Source organism: Zootoca vivipara, chromosome 1, assembly GCF_965207765.1.
Source record: "Zootoca vivipara chromosome 1, rZooViv2.hap1.1, whole genome shotgun sequence".
Taxonomy (NCBI): Eukaryota; Metazoa; Chordata; class Lepidosauria; order Squamata; family Lacertidae; genus Zootoca; species Zootoca vivipara.
Genome location: NC_142582.1, coordinates 62,684,555 through 62,703,778, shown reverse-complemented (window position 1 = coordinate 62,703,778; position 19,224 = coordinate 62,684,555). Strand labels below are relative to the sequence as shown.

The 19,224-nt window shown below is 42.1% G+C and overlaps 1 protein-coding gene and 1 non-coding gene across 6 annotated transcripts in view; both read left to right on the top strand.

The window, feature by feature from the left end:
* Window positions 1-1,637: 1,637 nt before the first annotated feature.
* The window catches only part of NAP1L4 (nucleosome assembly protein 1 like 4), a 36,119-nt gene continuing 18,532 nt past the window's right edge, over window positions 1,638-19,224 (top strand). For 3 of the 5 annotated variants that reach the window (XM_088666456.1, XM_035120896.3, XM_060276166.2), the window contains exons 1-8: window positions 1,638-1,706; window positions 8,242-8,275; window positions 9,911-9,972; window positions 10,825-10,924; window positions 11,459-11,600; window positions 12,978-13,064; window positions 15,178-15,309; window positions 16,137-16,208. In XM_088666456.1, the coding sequence (XP_088522582.1) occupies window positions 8,262-8,275; window positions 9,911-9,972; window positions 10,825-10,924; window positions 11,459-11,600; window positions 12,978-13,064; window positions 15,178-15,309; window positions 16,137-16,208 (609 nt within the window). In that variant the 5' untranslated portion in view covers window positions 1,638-1,706; window positions 8,242-8,261. Of the gene's footprint in view, window positions 1,707-1,882; window positions 2,212-4,670; window positions 6,018-8,241; window positions 8,276-9,910; window positions 9,973-10,824; window positions 10,925-11,458; window positions 11,601-12,977; window positions 13,065-15,177; window positions 15,310-16,136; window positions 16,209-19,224 lie in introns of those variants that run through there. The other 2 variants (XM_088666449.1, XM_088666454.1) reach the window with 2 other exon arrangements.
* LOC118075698 (small nucleolar RNA SNORA54) lies at window positions 13,305-13,432 on the top strand. Its single transcript, XR_004691435.2, has one exon. It is a non-coding gene; the product is annotated as a small nucleolar RNA SNORA54 (small nucleolar RNA).

Below are 19,224 nucleotides of genomic sequence, written 5' to 3'. Positions count from 1 at the left end.
TCATTATAAATCTTTTCCCAGAAGATCTTTACTTGGGGGCACGTCATGCTCTGATTATTGCATGGCTTAAATGTAAACTTGAAGCACATCCATTGCTCTGCCTACTGTTGCATCTGGCTGTTTGCAGCCCCTGTTAAGTTGCCCACAAACAAATGTGGCCCTCAGCCTGAAAGGGGTTCTCCACACCTGAGCTGGAAGAACCAATTTTGTTATAAGGCAGTTTCCTGTGCCTCTGTGAGGTGTGCATTGAAATAGCTGGATGCTCTGAGGGCATCTTGCCTTAAGGGTGCCCCTCTGCAATTTGGAGTTGGCACTGCATGGCAGCAGAAACTTTCTGCCCCAAGGGATTTTCTAACCCTTTCTCTTGCAGCAGCTGTCACCACAGCCCAATCCTATATCAATGTCAATGGAGTTCATTCTAAATCAGTATGACTAAAGTCACTGACATTTTAAAACCTGGAATTAAATAGTAAATGTGCCATCTTGCTTTGCTTCCCACCCTTTTTTTTGACACACAGATATGAGAAATGTGACACTAGACACAATGGCACCCTCTACATCTCATGGTAAAGTTGGCCTTGGGCCTATTTGCATGTGCGCTCGTGATGCTCACCATCATTTGCATAGCAAGAAGCCCAACTTTGAATCTGTCAATTAACTACTTTTTACAAAGTTATTACACTACACCTCACTGCGGGTATTCCTGTGTTCCGTCTTACACGCCTGTGATGGATTTCTAAAATGCTGCATGTTTAGAGGGTAGGAAGTTGCGAATGCCATTTCTTGCCAGGATGTGAACATGTGATTCCGCACAAATGTGTGATACCTTTCTTCGTTCCTTCGTTCCTTGAGGCTTCCTCGCATTAGTCACCACAGCACACCGTAGGGGACTGTTGCTGGTAGCCCATAATCCCTGCATAGTTGTCAAGTTCCCTTTTTTGAGGGAAATTCCCTTATGCTGAATAGGCTTCCTCGCGAGAAAAGGGAAAACTTGACAGTTATGAATCCCTGACTATATGACATGCAGGCTGAAGCTTATGGGAGAGGAATCCAGCACGAGGGGAAGGGCCACTGCTTCTCCCTAACGCTTTATTACCTGCCAGTAAATTTACTTATGCGTCGAATCACTGGCACAATACTCTCCCTATAAAACGCCCTGAGCCTCGAGGTAAGAGTCGACTAGCTCTAGCTTGGCGCCAGGCGCTCAGATGTTGTCCATCACAAACGTTGCCATGGCAAAACGCGGGGCATTATGTTAGGGCAGAGCCGGCCTCCCCTTCCACCACCCATTGTTTCCTTAAACAGCTGCTGCTCCTTTAAATGCCGCGGCACGTTCCAGCGCCTCCCTCGCTCCACCGGACAAGCCCCGCCCACTCCTCTCGCCTCGCCCCCTTCCCCGCATCGCAGAACTCTCTCGCGCTTAGAGCGGTCCCGCGCACGCGCGGCGAGCGCGAGCTCTCCCACCTTCCCCGCGCGCTGATTGGCTCATCGCCTTTCTGCCGGAAAGTCAACATGTCCCGCGTGTGGAGCAGCGGCCGCCGCTAACCCTGGGCCAATCCGAACGGCTCTTACTGCGCGCGGCGCTGTCGCGTCGGCCAATGGGAGGCGGCCTTCTTTAGGGCGGCGCAGCCCCGAGTGAGTCGGAGTGAGAGGATCAGCCTGGGCGCTGCTATTGCGGGCGTGAGGAGACGCAAGGGCCGGGCCAGGTGAGTTGGGGATAGCGGGGGCTGGGCCGCGGTGAGGCGGGGCGCAGCGCGGAGTGGGCCTGTTGTGCTGCTGCTGCTGCACACCCGGGCTGAAGGGCGGAGAGGAAGGCGAGCAGGCCCCGTTGTGCTGCCGAGGCCCGGCTGACGGGGGGAAACAGGCAGGGGAGCGGGTGGGGCAGTCCGGTCCCAGCACGGGCACCATTTTAAGGAGCGGCCTCGGCTCTGGGCGCGGCGGAGCGGCTATTAAGGCTCCGGGATGCGGCGCTTCAGCGAAGGGGCGGGCGAGGCGCTTCCTCGCTCTGTGGCGGCGATTCCTCACACGGGTTGCCGCAGGCGGATGGGAGGAGAGGCGCTTTTTCCGCCTCAGGGCGGACCCCGGGCTCATCCACACACGCGCGTGTCGCTTCCTCCCTCCCCCGTACCTGTTCTCGGCCATGTGCTCGAAGATTTCTCTTCCCGTCCAGCTGGCTAAGCCACGCCGCTTTAAAAATGACTATCCAGGAAGGTGTGCCGTGGGAAACGGGGGCGGGAGTTGCGGTGCGGGGAAGTCAGTTGGCGTCGTGTGTGCGCGCTTGTCGTATAGATAGACACCGTGAAAAGCGCCCCCCCTCCCGATGTAGGCCCTGCAGTATGTAACCTGGCGGGCCCTTGTTTTCCCTGCCAGCGCCCTCTAGTCACGGCTCCTCTCTTCCTCCCAGCCTCCCCCCCCCCGGGTCGCTGTATAGAGAACACATAGTTTTGTTCCTGCCGGAGGGTTTCTGACTGCAAGTTCTGTAACGGAAGCCATAATTTTCCTTTGTGGTTTGGCATCGCTACGTGTAGCTCTTATTGCAGGGGCCGCTCCATCTTCCAGGCTTAGAAAGATAATTGACTCGCACTTGATGCAAGTTTTGAAAGAGTCTGATAAATGCAAGACCTTGGGAACGCAAGTTTCATCATGCTGGATTGGTCAGTCTGCTCGGAGAAACTTTTAAATGTAACACTTAGCTGATCAAGATGTATTTCACATCAGTGGAAGTGGTTTCTGAGCACTACTGTGAAACAGTCAAGTTCTTAAAATAGGTGGCATTGTGGAAGATAATATTCAGTAATGAATTGTGTGCACAATAACGTCATATGGGTTTAAATCTTCCTGTAGTAGAATCTCAGCATGTCTACTGTTTACAGTATGTTCTATAGCATACAGATTCTTTCCCCTGTTGGTTTTCAAACGTTTGCTCCCATTTACCATTGCTTCATCTTGATTCCTCCCATTTGAGTACCCATGTGATTGATAGAGTTGAAGTCAACTGCAGCTGGATAGCCATGAGCTCCTATACATTATAAGAATTAAATCCCACTTCATGACAGATGTTCTCCAATAAGTGTGCACAAGCCCCATTAAATATACTGGAATTATATCTGAGTAAACTTAGGCAGCTATCTTAGATCTTAAACCAATTTGAGGGGTTTTGGGATACAGTCAAGCAGTATATATATGTTATGAAATGAAATAAAATATGGAGTCAGGCCATTCAGTTTGTTTTACACAGTTTTATCTAACTAATTGACAGTAGCTCTTCAGGGTTTCAGATGGGATATTCCCAGCTCCACCTGGAAATGCTGAAAATTGAATTTGGGACCTTCAGGGTGCAAAGCAGATGTTCTACAACTGAACTCTGGTTCATATGAATAGTAATAATTACTAGTACATAGTTGTATGTATGTATTCAATGTATATCCCGCCCTTCCTCCCAGAGGAGCCTACTTTACAAGACTTGATGAAACTGCAAATCTTGTAGTTTAATTGTGGTTGCATTAATTATAACAAATAATCCACTTTTGGAAGGCTCCCAAAATATAGACACTTACCAGCCATTTTGTTTAATTCTTTTCGACTGACAGTGCAGACGGTCTCTTAAAATGCTCTTGCTGCTTAGGTGTAATTCTTTGCATACTTGACTGACTTTTTAATAAGTATGTACTATTGTAACTGATGGGGCAAGGAAGAAGAGAAATAACTGTTAGTCCTTTGTTGAAAACCAAATTAATATTGGTTGAAAACTAAATTATATTTTGCTTACAACTTGCTGTCAGTTACTCTTTCAGATAAAGTGACTACTGTAATTTTGTTGCATAGCAATAAAGACAGATGTAAGTTTACATCTTCCTCTAAACATGTGCATATGATCCTTAAAATGCCTAATTCAAACAAGCCTTTGTTGGCTACAAATTCCACTAGGAACATTGCAGAAAATCTGTCTCAGTTCTACACATTTACAAAATTAATTCTGAAATGAGTAAGCATTTATTAGTAGATTTCAGGAATCTTGTTGGCTGGTGGCATTCAGGACAGTTACTGTGAAGGACTGTGCCACTTACTTACATAACATTAAGTACAACTTGATTCCCTCTGAGGACCGCGTTGTGTTCAGGATTTCCAAAAGTAGAACTCTCACCATAAGATGATCCCACCAGAGAAGGGAGTGGAGGCAATTCCTGTCAATACTTCCTTTCCTTTGTACCACCTGAATATTCTGCAGAAGGTTGGGGGCCCCTCCAAAACATTGTGGGAAGTGTTGTGAGGAGCTGCAGGAAGAAGGTCCCATCTGCAAATGGAAGGAGCCCTTCCATTCACAGTAGGACAATTCACTACACAACATGTTTTGTTTGTGGGTCTGCTTTATAAAAGGTTTGAAATATGGTCATGTTGACTGATATCTAATTTTTATTTAATATACATTATAACCATAATCCTACAGGTTTCTGGCAATTCACCTTGCTGAAATACTTCTGCAAGTGTTTTTGGAATTTGTTGATTGTTACTGTTGGTGAAAACATGCTTATGAAAGCATTGTGTTCTACCTCACAAGACTGAGAATTTGGTGTTAATACATGTTGTCACTTACATTTTTCTTTAAAGTACTTTGTGTAGTTTTAATGTTATTCTATGGATATTTTATTTATTTATTTATTTATTATTGCATTTTATGTCCCACCTTTTTGTCCAAAGAGCTCAAGGTGGCCTACATGGTTCTCCCCACTCCTTAAATAATTCCTGCAACATCCCACTGAGAGGCAGTGACTAGCCCACAGTCACCCAGTGAGCTTCATGACCTAGTGGGGATTTGAACCCTAGACTTCTGGATCCTAGTCCAACACTCTATAATCACCATAACACACTGGCTGTCAGTGTGGATAATGATGGGGGAAAGTCAAAGTAGAATTTAGCATTTCATCTATGAAACAATCTATTGCTGACTTAATTGGTCAAACTTTGTCTTATTACTTGATAGCAACTTCACGTAAAGTGCCTTTATTTTTAATTATGTCCCATATATTGGCCATTCAGCAAACTTTAATTCAACTACCTTTGCAGGCTACATATCTTTAGAGGTTGCTTATAAATTGTGATTATGGTTAAATATTCTGATGTTTGTCTTCTGGGCTTCTAAGCAGTACTTCTAATATTTTATATCTTTGAAGTAGGTGTTTTGCTCAGTTACAGAGGTCATAACTACGTGTTGCACATGACACAGGACTGCTGCCAAAAATTGCAGCCCCATATCTAGTTATTCTCTCCCCGCCACCCTTCATCCATACCCCATTTAATGCAGTCATTACATTGTCTGTGTCTCCTCCCCACCCTCCCAGCTAATGCCAATAACATGCAAGGCAGAAACTCGCAGTATTATATTGTCACTCACAACATGGAATGAATTATCCTAAATGGGAGGACAGGGAGAACTTGAGAGAGATGACTCTTTCAGCAGCCTCATATTGGGTGTAGTTTTAGTATTGTTGCAGTAACTGTTGCTCTTATCACTCCTGCATGTTTAGCTGTTTTCTTAAACTTTCTGACCATAAGTCAGAAATGCTTCATCTTAAACTCATGAAACGGTGAGCTGACCCATATTTGTGATGAATAGCCTTTTCCCAAATGAACGGTTCCTTCAGATTTTTGCTCTTACCTGCTTTTCAGTTTGTCATGTGCTCTTGTGGGCAGAAGTAGGTAAGAATCTACAAGTAGTAATCTGGGTGATTTGCAGTAGATTTTTAAGGGCTGCTTTGTCAACAACAGTAACAATTTAAATCTCCACCATATCTATCATTGTAAAACCTTGCTAAAATGTAACCAGAATATATTTTGGAGAGTTTTGACATTGTGTATCAGAGGTGGAGAAACTCTTTTTTTCTCATGGGACATTGATTCACAGGAAAGAAACAAAAAAGAGCCAGAGTCCAGGGTGTCTCCTCCCTGCAGGCTCCCTTCCCCTGCAGCACCACCAAGGCTTCAGCAGAATCACTTTCCAGCCATCTCTCTTAAAATGGGTGGGTGCTATGCCACTGTCCAGCACCAACCAATTGCTCCCCTTTCAGAGTTTTCCCTTGGGATGAGCTGTTTTGTATCTCTCTCTCTCTCGTGTGTGTGTGTGTGTGTAAAATGATAATATTATTGCCTGATAATGAACAAGCAAGAGACAATGGTTTTCCATTTCTGCTGTAGAAAATCAGCCGTGAGAAGAGGAAGCCTCCCTCCCTCCCTGTAGGCTCCTCACCCTAGCTCAACAAAGCAGTGGACCTCTCTCCTGTAGATTGTCTTCCTGCACTTGAACAAGCTGGCAACAGCTCTTGTGAGGCCTTTTTGGTCCTTTCTCTTACTTTGACCAGCATCATGCCAGTCTGTCTTCTTTCTCCGAGCAAGTCTGCTGCAGCTCCATGTGGGCTTTTAGTTCCTTTACATCCACTTCACCTGTCATGATTCTGAGTATTCTCCCTCTGGGGTAACTGCTTCCCCTGGCAAGATGACAGTTGCACTGTATGGGCTTTCCAGCCCTTTCCCCCTTGCTCTGGCCTACATGCATTCTTTGCCAGAGCCATATATTATGGCTGCTGCAAAGATAATTGCCATAAGTTCTGGTCCTTAGTGTCCTCTTCACCCCCCCCCCCAACCCCACATTTTTTTCAGTAAACACATAATTTAGATGAAATTGCACACTGGTTTGTTTAAGTTCAGAGTGGAGCAAAGGAAAGAGCATGAGTCTGATACTCATGCTTGTAATGCCAAAATATGGTTTGATGCTGACCTCGTTCAATCTGACATCCAAGTCACTTAACTGTAGTCATATAGACAATTGTCTAAGAGCACGCTCCAGAGTATATATGAATCTATTTTCTGGGTATATATGAATTGACCACCCACTTGTCAGTTCTGATGTCATGACATCTTCAGCTGATGAACAGTTCAATTCTGCTGTCTACAGGGAATTCTGCCATTGCATAACAGAATCCCTGCCTATCAGCTGCCGTCACCGACCCAATAGGGCAGAGCTTTCCAAACTGTGTCACAACACATTAGTGTGTTGGCTGCAGTGTGTAGGTGTGTCAAGCAAACACTCTTCAAAGGGCTTAGTTTAACCTCTGGTTTGCAAGTAAAACTGAATTACTGTGTCACGAAATTATGGTTGTCCGAAAAGTTTGGAAAAAACTGCAATAGGGTGATGCCAGTTGATTGACAGGTGGGTGTGGTTTTGGGGAAATAGCCCCTCAAACCAAGATTGACTTGCATGCCAGAGGTTCCCCACTCATGCCCGTGACATAGGTCATGACCCTCAAATGCATAACAATATGACAATAGTGCTTCCTTGCCAGGATGGAGGCGTGTGTTTGTGTAGAAACCCCCAATTTCTATGTGGTTGGAATGTATCCCTACTGTACAAAGGCAAGAGTTACATCCATTTTTTCACTAATTTCTGCTTCTGATCCTGCCCACAGGAGTAATTTCTTCACCACTCGCAAATGATTTGTTTTATTTATTTATTTACAGCATTTATACCTTCTATAGCCAAAAAGGTTCTCAGAGCTTACAGATACATCAGTATTAAGACAGTCCTTTCCCTCAGACTTACAATTTTAAAAGATTAGATGCACAAGGAAAAAATTGGAGGGAGGAATGAAAACCATGCTCAAGCACAAATTCTTAAAGTTAAATTTATTAGAATGCAGTTAAGAGTAGCAACTCCTTGCAGATGTCAGTATAGATCTTTGATCTGTATACATTACAAAAGTCATAGAGAATAGAGAGTAACTGCTACGATATGTACAATGATGTGTTTATTCAAGCTCTGTTCATTTAATCTTTTTTCAAAAATTGTGTGATTGGCTAAATAAATTCTACCTCTAGTATTGCGAAAATGAAATATATGCACTAGAATGTAGGGATTTTAGTTTATGCTTCTGTTGTTTGGATGTTTGTTAACAAAGGGAGAAAACCATATATCTTACACATTCTAGGATTGGCTTTTAGTCTGCTAAGCCCAATGCAATAGTCTGCTAAGCCCAATGCAATAGTGGAAAATAACAGAGAGAAATGTATCTCAACTTCTAAAAGCAATTATTCCATAATACAGGATTGTTGAAACCATTTGTAAATATGATTCAGAAGTGGTTTATGCTGTAAAAATAATATGCAAAAATAATACTACTGTATTCTGTGAAAGTTGCTTTGGAAACATATCGGCATACTTTTAAATTCTGTGTTTGTATTGTCTTACAGGTGGATAAAAGATCTCGCAGATGGCAGATAACAGGTATGTTCTGAAAAGTCCTGAAAATTATGCATGTTTAAGAATTAGTGGTGAACATTTTGCGCTTGTCTGATTGATGTGTGAGATCATTGACGCATGTGACATTTTCGGCACAGCCACCATGCAAATGGGGAGTTGCCTGTACTTGAGAAAATCTTTCACTGGTCTTAATAAAACATATTTTCTACACAGATTTTCTTCTGTTAAGATGTAGTCCCTCTATTGTGTCAGGAGATGATGGCCATTTATTAAGCTTACGGTAAATCCTGCCTTTCTTCCCAAAGGAAGCACTGCAAACGACAAAACAGCAAAAGAACACAATGGAAAAGCATTAAACATTTCTGAAAATATATAATTAAAAATGTGTGTGCTTCTGTTCTTCTAATCTGTGTGAAATTGGTAGGTCTGTGTAGCCCCATTACTGGGTCATGTTGTGCCAAGGAGTGATGGTCAGTTTATGGTGCATTGTACGTCCTTGAGACCCTTAAAACATAGAACTTGTGGGTCCTTCCTACTAACTTGTTGTTGTTCTTAGTTACCCATGGGAAGCTTACTGGGAATTTTAGAACCTGTGCTTCAAATTGTTTACTAGCTTTATAGCAAAACTACTGTTCACAAGGCAAGAGAGGAGGAATATGTCCTGAAACAGTAGTGGTCCAACTTCTTGGCAGGTGTATAAAAATCCAACTGAAAATATAAGAGTGCAACTGCAGGGTACAGTACAGTTAAATATGCAATTCCTCACGTTTTATGATGTGTTTTCTTCTGGTCTTAATTAGAAATGTGAAGGCCGGTGGGAAGGGGTATGGCTTTGAGCTATGGAATGGAATGCAGTCCTGCACTGGAGTGGCAGGCGGAGCTCATTCTGTCTTAGGTAGGCACACTAGATTTTGTTGCTCCTGCCCTGGCATGCCACAAACTCCTGATTTGTCTGTCTCTTGTGGCATCCATACTGCGTGCCATAGGAACCAACTCCTAGGGACCAAGGTCCCTTCGGCCCCCTCAGCAAAATTTTTGAGGGGGCCACCCCCCTCCCAGTAGAGGGCATTGCTATTCAAATGATGTATGTGAGGCACATCCAGTTTTAGAAACTTTGATATATAGGCTAGGTGCCAAATAGCACCTTAAACCAGGGTTACAGTTTAATTTTCTCCAATTGCCTTTTCAAGTTGGAAATTTAGAAATTGTGATTCCTAACCAATGAAGTTCTCCTGGCAAGCTGTTTGGAAATATGCGTCATGGGAATCTTTCCACACACACCTAGAATGCAGTATAATTGACCTAACAGCATCTTTTATCCTGTGTACAATCTTGGCAAAAGTCCCTGTTGTACAAGTTCATTTGAGTGTCAAAACTGCCAACAAAAAATTGATATCTTTACTAATTTTTTTAATACCAGTTTACATTGGGTTGGATCCAGAACTTGTCCTATCATGAATAGAAGGGCAACCCTTTGGAACAATGGACTACAGAGGAAAGGAGGAATCATTCAAAGTTCTGCTTTTTAGTCCTTCTCCCAACCACTCAGTGTGAATGGCATTCCAGGGAGCATTACCCAGGATCCTCCCCATTTACCAAAGCTTTCTTGAATTAAGTTATAGTCTATTATGCAAATATCTCTCAAATATGTTTTTGCAGTAAAACAGAAGATGCTGCCTCAGATTCTGTGGAAGCTGCTAAAGGTACCGGTGATAAAAAAGGTAACTGATTAAAATACAGTGTTTCAAAAGTATGTTAAAATGCAGAATGAGTGTGTGGTTAGGGTTTCCAGACATTGTTTTTATCCCTTTAAAAGCTCTGAAGGTGTGAGAAATTATGCTGCTGTGTACATCCTATCCTGGTTTTTGTGTATAGCTCCTTCCTGCACCTCTTCCTGATTGAGTAAAAATTATGTTTGTTATAGCAATGTAGAAGGCAGAGGGATGGGTTAGTGGACAGAGATGGCAGAGCAGCAGGAGCCATGGCCACTCTCTTAAAGGGTATGCCAAGAACTTTCTTGTGCCTTCTGTTATGTTGCATATACATCAAAAGTCTAAATCAGAGGGTTCTTGAAGACTGCTCGCCAGGTTTGCACATTTTCTTTGGCGTTCATATCTTTTCAGGAACTGAGATAATATCTTCATATTTGGGCAACTAGTTGATGCTGGGTATGAATAGGGATGGTTCTTTAATCCTGGCCCCAGAGTAATAAATCTGTTTTGATTACATGTTCTGTTTTGTGCACTGGGCCTTCAGGGATAGAATTGCTTAAAATTCCAAAGAAATGCAGTTTAAGTTGCTAGGGATAATAAGGGAACTTGAATGAATGGATAGCTTTTTGACCTGTACTTTGTACCTCTGAAGAACTTTCCTTCAATGTCATCTTATTTTAATCATCCACAGCTTTTGTAATTTGAACGTCTTATATTGCCAGATAGATTCATTGTTCCATTGGGAGCACAATACCCCCTAAGAATTCCCTGGTTTGAATTTTATGTGGAAATGATGCCAGAATAAATGCCTAATAAAATTATACAGTTATAGTGAGATTTGTTTAAACTCTTATTTTACAGAAAAGTTAGCAGACCAGGTAATGCAGAATCCACAAGTCTTGGCAGCTTTACAGGAGCGACTTGATAATGCACCTCATACTCCTTCCAGCTACATTGAAACGTAAGAATGAGAAACACCACTTGTCACAAGTAAAAGATTCACAAATCCAAAAACTCATTTGCCACTGTTAGGTACATACAGTGGTCCCTTGACTTACGAAGTACTCAACTTACGAAAGTTCGAGTTACGAATGAAAAAAAATGGCTGCACGCTTACATTTTTTCCGACATCTGAAAGGAAAACCGTTGCGATTTATATGGGGTTTTCTTGACTTACGAATTTTAGATGCGGTTTACTTGACTTGCGAATTTTTCCGTTTCCAATGCATTCCTATGGGAAACCGCTTTTTCCGACTTACAAACTTTTCGACCTACGAATGTGCATTCGGAACGGATTAAGTTCGTAAGTCGAGGGACCACTGTATGTTAATTTGATGTGGCAAGCTCAGCCTGAGGTTAAGGAAAGCCTCCAGCCTTAGAGAGGGACAGGAAATTTCTCTGAATTGTGGAGATACCTGGAAAGTAGTGAAAATCTTATTAGATGGAGGAAGCTAGCTGCTGCTGCTATGTAAATTCTAAATAATTTTGTTTCTAGCTTACCAAAAGCAGTAAAAAGAAGAATTGATGCCTTGAAACAGCTTCAGGTGAAATGTGCCCATATAGAAGCTAAATTTTATGAAGAAGTTCATGATTTAGAGCGAAAATATGCAGCCCTGTACCAGCCTCTCTTTGATAAGGTAAGGCATGTAAATTTCCTTGCAGTCTTAACTAATATTAGTGGAACTATGCTTCATCTTCCTGTTATTGTAACAACTCCTATCACTGTGAGGGGGCTAAAACTGGGTTGTTGTTTGCACTGTGTGGTTGCTATTTTATTTGTGTTACGTATACCATGAGAACTTGCATAAACCGTGTTTCTCCGAAAATAAATCACAGTCATATTTATTTTTCCTCATAAAAACACACTATGGCTTATTTTCAGGGGATGTCCTTTTTCCCCCTCCTCCTCATGCTGCGGCAGGCATGGCTGATGTGCCTATCACTATGTCTTATTTTCGGGGTATGGCTTATATTCCTTGAATGCTTAAAAATCCTGCTATGGCTTATTTTATGGCTATGTCTTATTTTCGGAGAAACAGGTTAGCTATCCGAAGTGTTCTCAAAGCCTGACTACTTGGGTGTGTTTAGCATGTGTTGACAAAAGGGAGGTGAGAACAATAAGCAGAGTGGTCCCTCTCAGACAGTTGCTAGATGTATAAAACTAATGTCCCTGCTGTTAGTTGTTGTTGTTGTTTAGTCGTTTAGTCGTGCCCGACTCTTCGTGACCCCATGGACCATAGCACGCCAGGCACTCCTGTCTTGCACTGCCTCCCGCAGTTTGGTCAAACTCATGTTCGTAGCTTCGAGAACACTGTCCAACCATCTTGTCCTCTGTCGTCCCCTTCTCCTAGTGCCCTCAATCTTTCCCAACATCAGGGTCTTTTCCAAGGATTCTTCTCTTCTCATGAGGTGGCCAAAGTATTGGAGCCTCAGCTTCACGATCTGTCCTTCCAGGGAGCACTTTCCTAAAGCAATAACTATATTAGGCCTTTCCTGTTAAGTCTTAATTCTATAATTGATTATTTTGGCATTTAGAATACTGGTATTCATTTATGGTATAGTTATTCAGTATTCCTCTGATCCTGGTCAATTTCATGTTTGAGTTGTTCAGCAGCTACACAGCTGTAATCTGCACTTCATTTTCTCTTTTTAGGCATTATAATGTATTTAGTTTTTGTTCAACTAAAGTAACTGTTTTCTTTTCTTTTTACTTTAATTTACAACGTTCAAAGGATATTTGTTTCCCTGTACCTTGGTTAGAGTATCTAAAATACCAGAAAACCTAAGTCACTCTCAGATATTGTTTGATGATAAAGTCGTTTGGGGGTGTTAGATTAAATAAAATGAAGCACATTCCCAATACTTCTGAGATAGTAGTTTATACAGTTCCTTAACTTATATGAGCAGACAATGGGAACCACCATTGTGGATCCATTTTCCACAGCACTCTCCAGTGCTCTTGGATAACCTTAGTATGTTCTAACTTGTCTACATTTTTTATACTAATTACACAGAGAAGGGATTTTATCACTGGTGGTGCTGAACCTACAGAGGCAGAAGCAGAATGGCACAGTGAAAATGAGGAGGAAGAAAAACTTGCTGTAAGTAGAATTTGCTTCTGAATACATTTACTAAAATAATTTAAGCTGTGATGTGTAATATTTCTAGTAAACTCTTCAGAAAACCTAATGAAGTGATCTCATTAAAATAATACCTGTCCTGGCAGAGCATATTATGAGATTGAGTTACCAAGGTATTTAGCAGTTTTTCTCTTTCTATAGCTTCATATAATAGCTGCATGCCTAATGAAATTGGCTAGGAAACTGCTTTGATCTAGTCATTTGCACTGTTCGTAACCTGTTGACAGCCTCTTCTGCTAATGGGTTCCATTCCAGTGCTACAGTAACACCCAAGTTGAGAAAAAGCAGGTATTTTTTGCATGTCTGTTATCTCTGTTTTGGGGACACATAATTATTGATCTATTTTATTTTTGTCTTTCCTGCCTGCTTTTCAGCAGAAGGTTCAGGATGGGTTATAGCATATAAAAACACATACGATTAAAACAATAGAGAACCCAAACTCCACCTATAACTCTAAAACAATAGTTTTATTCAACACATTTTAGGGAGGATACAAAACCCCTTTTTTTTAAAAAAAATACATAGGTCAGGGTAAAGAGGATTTTATTCAGAAGCTATAAAGATAGGGTGCTTGATGCACCTGTGTTGTAAGGAAGCTTCACATTCTTAGGGTCATCACTGGGAAGGCCCTCTCACAAGCTCCTGCTGCCGGAACCTGTGAGATTGGTGGACCCACCAGAGGGCCTTCTCCAGTGATCTTAATCTCTGAACTGCTCTAAAAGGGAAACATTCCCCTATTTTTTATTAGTGTGTATGCATGCCTCCTGAAATTCTCCCAGTTGAGTTTACAAAGTATGAAAGGGTTCAGGTTTTGAAACCTTAGTGCTTTATTACTGTATAGTGCAGGGGTCCCCAGACTACGGTCCGGGGGCTCTTTTATGCGGCCCCCGAGGTCCCCCGCCGCCCGCTCTTACCGGCGCGGTGTGGCGCAGCTGCCAACTTCCGACCCGGAAAAGCGACGGAAATAGGTTGTGCGCACGCACAAGCGTCATTTCCGGTGTACTTCTGGGTTGGAGGAGGCTTCTGCACATGCACACAAGCTATTTCCAGCGCTTTCCAGGTCGGGAGTGTGCCAGAAATAGTGTTTGCGCATGCACAGCCGCGTGCCCCCACGCAATCGGCGCGGCGGGCATCCAGCCCAAATCTGGGTAAGTTTGGGGACCCCTGGTATAGTCGGTAGGGGGCATTCTGGAGAGTAAGAAAATGAAAATGTGTCCTTGTTAAAACTATTTTTAGATGCTTTTTTTTTGAAAAAAATTAGAGACTAATTTTCTTTTGCATACCCTGGAACGCTCCAGAAGAAGAAACAGTTGCCTTACAGTGGTACCTCTGGATGCGAACGGGATCTGTTCCGGAGCCCCGTTCGCAACCTGAGCAGTGCACGACCTGAAGTGCCGAATCTGAGCATGCTTGCTGTGCGATTCGGCGCTTCTGCGCATGCGCATGACGTCATTTGGCACTTCTGCGCATGTGCGAATCGGCGAACCTGGAAGTAACCCGTTCCAGAACTTCCAGGTTTGGCGTGTTTGTATCCCGTGATGTACGCAACCCGCGGCGAACGTAACCAGAGATATGACTATCTTTTTAGGGCAAATGTTCCGGGGGTGGGGGTGTCATTTTGTTTCCATACTGGTAGGCACAAAACCACCCAAGGTTATATTCCCCCCCATCATAGCATTTAACAAATAATAATAAACAAGATACACAGTCACAGTACATACATTTCATTGTTACATATTGAGAAGTTATTCAAATTTACTTAAATCAGCTCACCATAAATCACCATGTGTCAATGAGACATAATGTATGATCCAAGTTGTTTACTTGTGTAATAAAGCAATACCAATCTGTGTTAAAATTGCTATTTTTGCCCTTTATAGCCCTTAGCCTCACAACTACCCACGTTTTGTTTTAGATGCAAATACTTTTTATAATGACAATGCTTCTGCATTAAGAACGTTAAAAGAACACCTAAGAAATGGGGCATTTGCATTTTACAAACAACTTTGAATATATTTATTGACTAGCTTCTGGCCAAAACCTTTAAAGAAGTTTCTCTCTTTTCTGTTATTAGGGAGATGTGAAAAATAAAGTAGTAATAGAAGAAAAAGAAGCAGGAGCAGCTGAAGAGACAAATCCCAAAGGAATCCCAGATTTTTGGTTCACAATATTTAGAAATGTAGATATGCTGAGTGAATTAGTACAGGTAATGCCTATAAAAAGGCTGTTTGTTAATTTGTTTTTACATGTCATGGCATCTCAATTCAAATACCAACCTGATAATGATAAATGTGAACAGGAGAGGGATCTGTGACAGATTTTCCTGGAAATAAGTATTAATGAACATGTGTTGTTCTGCTTCACTCATCACATTAAAATAGTATTGCTCATGCTGCTCAGAAGCCCTCACTTCACTTGTCTCCCGCTTTTCGCTGCAACATACCATAAGCTTTGACTTGTAATGTTGTTCAAACCTGCTTTCATGGGTTTGGACTACAAAACAAGTCTAGGCTTCTTCCAGCATGTCAAGAGTCAGGAAGCAGAAAAACGGACTTTGGGACAGCCTGCATCAGAACATGTATGTGTGAGCCAGGCCACTATCATGCTGTTTGTTAGAATTTTGCTGGGCTTTTCTAATTACTTTACAACTTGCAGATTTCAGTAAGCTACTTCTGTCCCTGTTTTGGCCTTTTCTTGATTTACCTTCTGCTTACTTGCTATCTCAGTGTTGTCCAAAAATTGGGGTCTCTCATCTCTCCTTCTCTTTCATTAGTGCACACCTAATCGCATATCCCTCTTGACCTTCTGAGATACATTTATTTTTGATTCAACTATATTGGGAGCGTGGGGTTGACCGTTAGTGTATTAGTTAATATATAGAGTTGGCTGAAGAACTAACTGAGGCAGAAACAGTTAACTTGAAATTGAAGATGGTCTAAGTAAACTTGAGAACTTGCATTGGAGGCGTTTGACTCTTTATGAGATGCCAGCCATTTCTTTCATCTTAATCATAGCTTTACCATTTCTGTTTAGGAATATGATGAGCCAATTTTGAAGCACCTGCAGGATATCAAAGTAAAATTTTCTGAGCCAGGACAGCCTATGGTTAGTATGATTTAACTTCTAAGGATTTAGTATGATTTAACTTGAGAGGGGCATGGTAGCCATTAATAGTTTGAGTGCGGAGGATTTCCATTTTTATCTTATTGTATCAAGTTTCACCTTAGAAGATGAACTTCTCAGCTGTATATCCCACTGGGGACTTCTTTATTAGATCAGTCATTAAAAACTACAGTTAGAATAGCACCACCTCCTGACAATTACTGTAATGAAATAATGTCTTAAAATAATATGAGCTTGTACTTGAATTAGGTCTTTTATTAATACTTTACTGAAGCATGTTTGTTATATTGATATAAACTAAAACCAAAACTTTACCAGTAAAGAAATAAAATAAACAAAAATGGAACAAGGAAGGAAAGTAGGGAGAGATTTTGGTCAGTGTTCATAGGTTTTGCTCATTTTCAATCTATGGGAGTATCATAAGCAAAATAACTGAACTTGGCAAGGGATAGAGTTCAGTATAGGTTTGGTAATCATTTATTTATGTAAACTTAAGATGTGTCGCTAATTCATGTATGGTGAGTGAGTATAGGTTTCTTCTGCCATTGGTGGGTTGCTGGGACTATATTTTATTTTTCCTTTGTTGTGAAATGTTGCATGCAACAACCAACAAGGTGAAACTAATCCCCTGTCCTAGGGAAAGGTTCCATAAAATAGGAGCATCCTATCAGTACATTGGGACGCGGGTGGCGCTGTGGGTTAAACCTAGGCCTAGGGCTTGCCAATCAGAAAGTCAGCGGTTCGAATCCCCGCGACGGGGTGAGCTCCCGTTGCTCGGTCCCAGCTCTTGCCAACCTAGCAGTTCGAAAGCATGTCAAAGTGCAAGTAGATAAATAGGTACCGCTACAGTGGGAAGGTAAACGGCATTTCCGTGTGCTGCTCTGATTCACCAGAAGTGGCTTTGTCATGCTGGCCACATGACCTGGAAGCTGCACGCCGGCTCCCTCGGCCAATAACGCAAGATGAGCGCCGCAACTCCAGAGTCGGTCACGACTGGACCTAATGGTCGGGAGTTCCCTTTACCCTTTATCAATACGTTGTAAAGTTTGGTTCTGCTTCAAGGACCAAGTTAATACAATGGCTAAAGAATTGAAAAACTATGTAGTACCACTTAATGTGTGTTAAGAAGTCTTCTGTATCATTGCTTCACCACCAAGGAAGATATTCTTAACATATTTGAACTAGTTTTAAGCAACTTCCACAGAACAAGGGAAGATGTAGATCTTTCCTAGTACCTCATTTAAAATTTTAATAGTATTAATTAGTGAATTAGGTTCTCTGGGAGCTGTTTCTGTTGGGCTGCATGCAGTGAAAGTAGCTAAATATATATATTGCTTAGTGGGCCACTTCAGAGAAACTATTCAGTGGTTCATTGCTATTAGTAAAAGGTTTTGCCCAGTAAATAGAGTTTTATACTGTATTGTATATAACCGCAGCGTACACGGCTTCAGTTTTGCAAAACAAAACACATAGATATAGAACAGACACCCCCAAACTGCGGCCCTCCAGATGTTTTGGCCTACAACTCCCATGATCCCTAGCTGACAGGACCAGTGGTCGGGGAAGATGGGAATTGTAGTCCAAAACATCTGGAGGGCCGAAGTTTGGGGATGCCTGATCTAATAGAAGCACTCAGAGGAAGTTGTGCTCAGTAGCATTACATGGCTTCACCTTCAGAGAGTTGATCCCACATTATTAACAACCTCAGCTTTGATTTTTCTTGGAAAAGTTTTAAGTTGGTTACACTGCTCAATCTTCTGTTAGTATCTTACATGCTGGGTTTGCATTTTACTTCTATTTATATGTTAAAGTATTAGAATTACCTTTTTAAGAGGGTGAGAGAAGCTTTTATCTGCTCTCTAGTGAGAGCTGACTCTAGTAATATAAACAGAAATCAGTGGCTGGAATAACTGTTCATATGGCATCCTGTTGTTCCTGGAAGTACTCCAAGCTCTTGACTTCACTTGGCACACAAGAGCAGTTTGCCATTAGAAAACTAAGCAATATGTGAGAGTTCTGTTAGAACATATTTAAGCTTCTGTTCTTTGAATGCACTGTAGTGAAGCTTTGATCCATATTGACTATTGTGGTTACTTAAGTCAGGGGTTCCCAACAAATTTTTCTCGAGGACCCCTCATCGAGCCGCTATTGTGACAAGGACCCCCATTAATTCCTAATCCTAAAATTAAAAAGTGAGAGCCAAATTAAGGGTCTTTTTATATTTTATATTTATACGTTTTTTACAGTTCTTCCTCTTCATCTGTAGGCCTTTGTCGTTTTAACGAACCACTTTTTAACCAACGGTCCATTTTTAACTACGCGAACTGTAGCTTCCGCGAAAAACAACGCTTTGTTTACAAACATTCCTGTTTTGCAAAGAGGCAGCGCACGCCAGGGAGGAGGGAGGGGAATGGAGAAGACACGGTACCTGCGCAGTAGCGCGCAAATGAAGCCGACGCGCGCAAAGCATCTTGGGGAGGCGAGCGTTAGTAGAATGCGCGCGCTGCCTCTTTGCAAAACAGTAGTGTTTGTAAAGCGCCACCTAACGGCATACAGCAGAACTACTGCCTCTATCTAATTCTAGTTTTGCGCTAGACTCTGCTCATGCAGGAAGCGGCCAAAACAAAAAAATATGTTATCATACGAAATATATTTAATATATTTTTTATTCTAATAGCATCTTGCGGACCCCTCTGGCATAGCTCGCGGACCCCTGGGGGTCCCCGGACCACCTGTTGGGAACCACTGACTTAAGTAAAGTTGCAATTCTCTCCTGGTTGTCAGACCTGAAATAAGATAATTGATTTTGGATTATTTTTCACCAAAGGTTTTGCAGTTTCATGCTTTTCTTGAACAAGTTAGCAGTTAACTGCTCCTTGTGAATGAGCACCTGCAAGCAAACTGCCTTTGGCTCACATGGGGGTGTTTGCCCTCCATTTTTCTTGTAGCTTGGAAATGTTAGCTGATTATTATGACAGTGGCAAGAAGGTGGAATAGG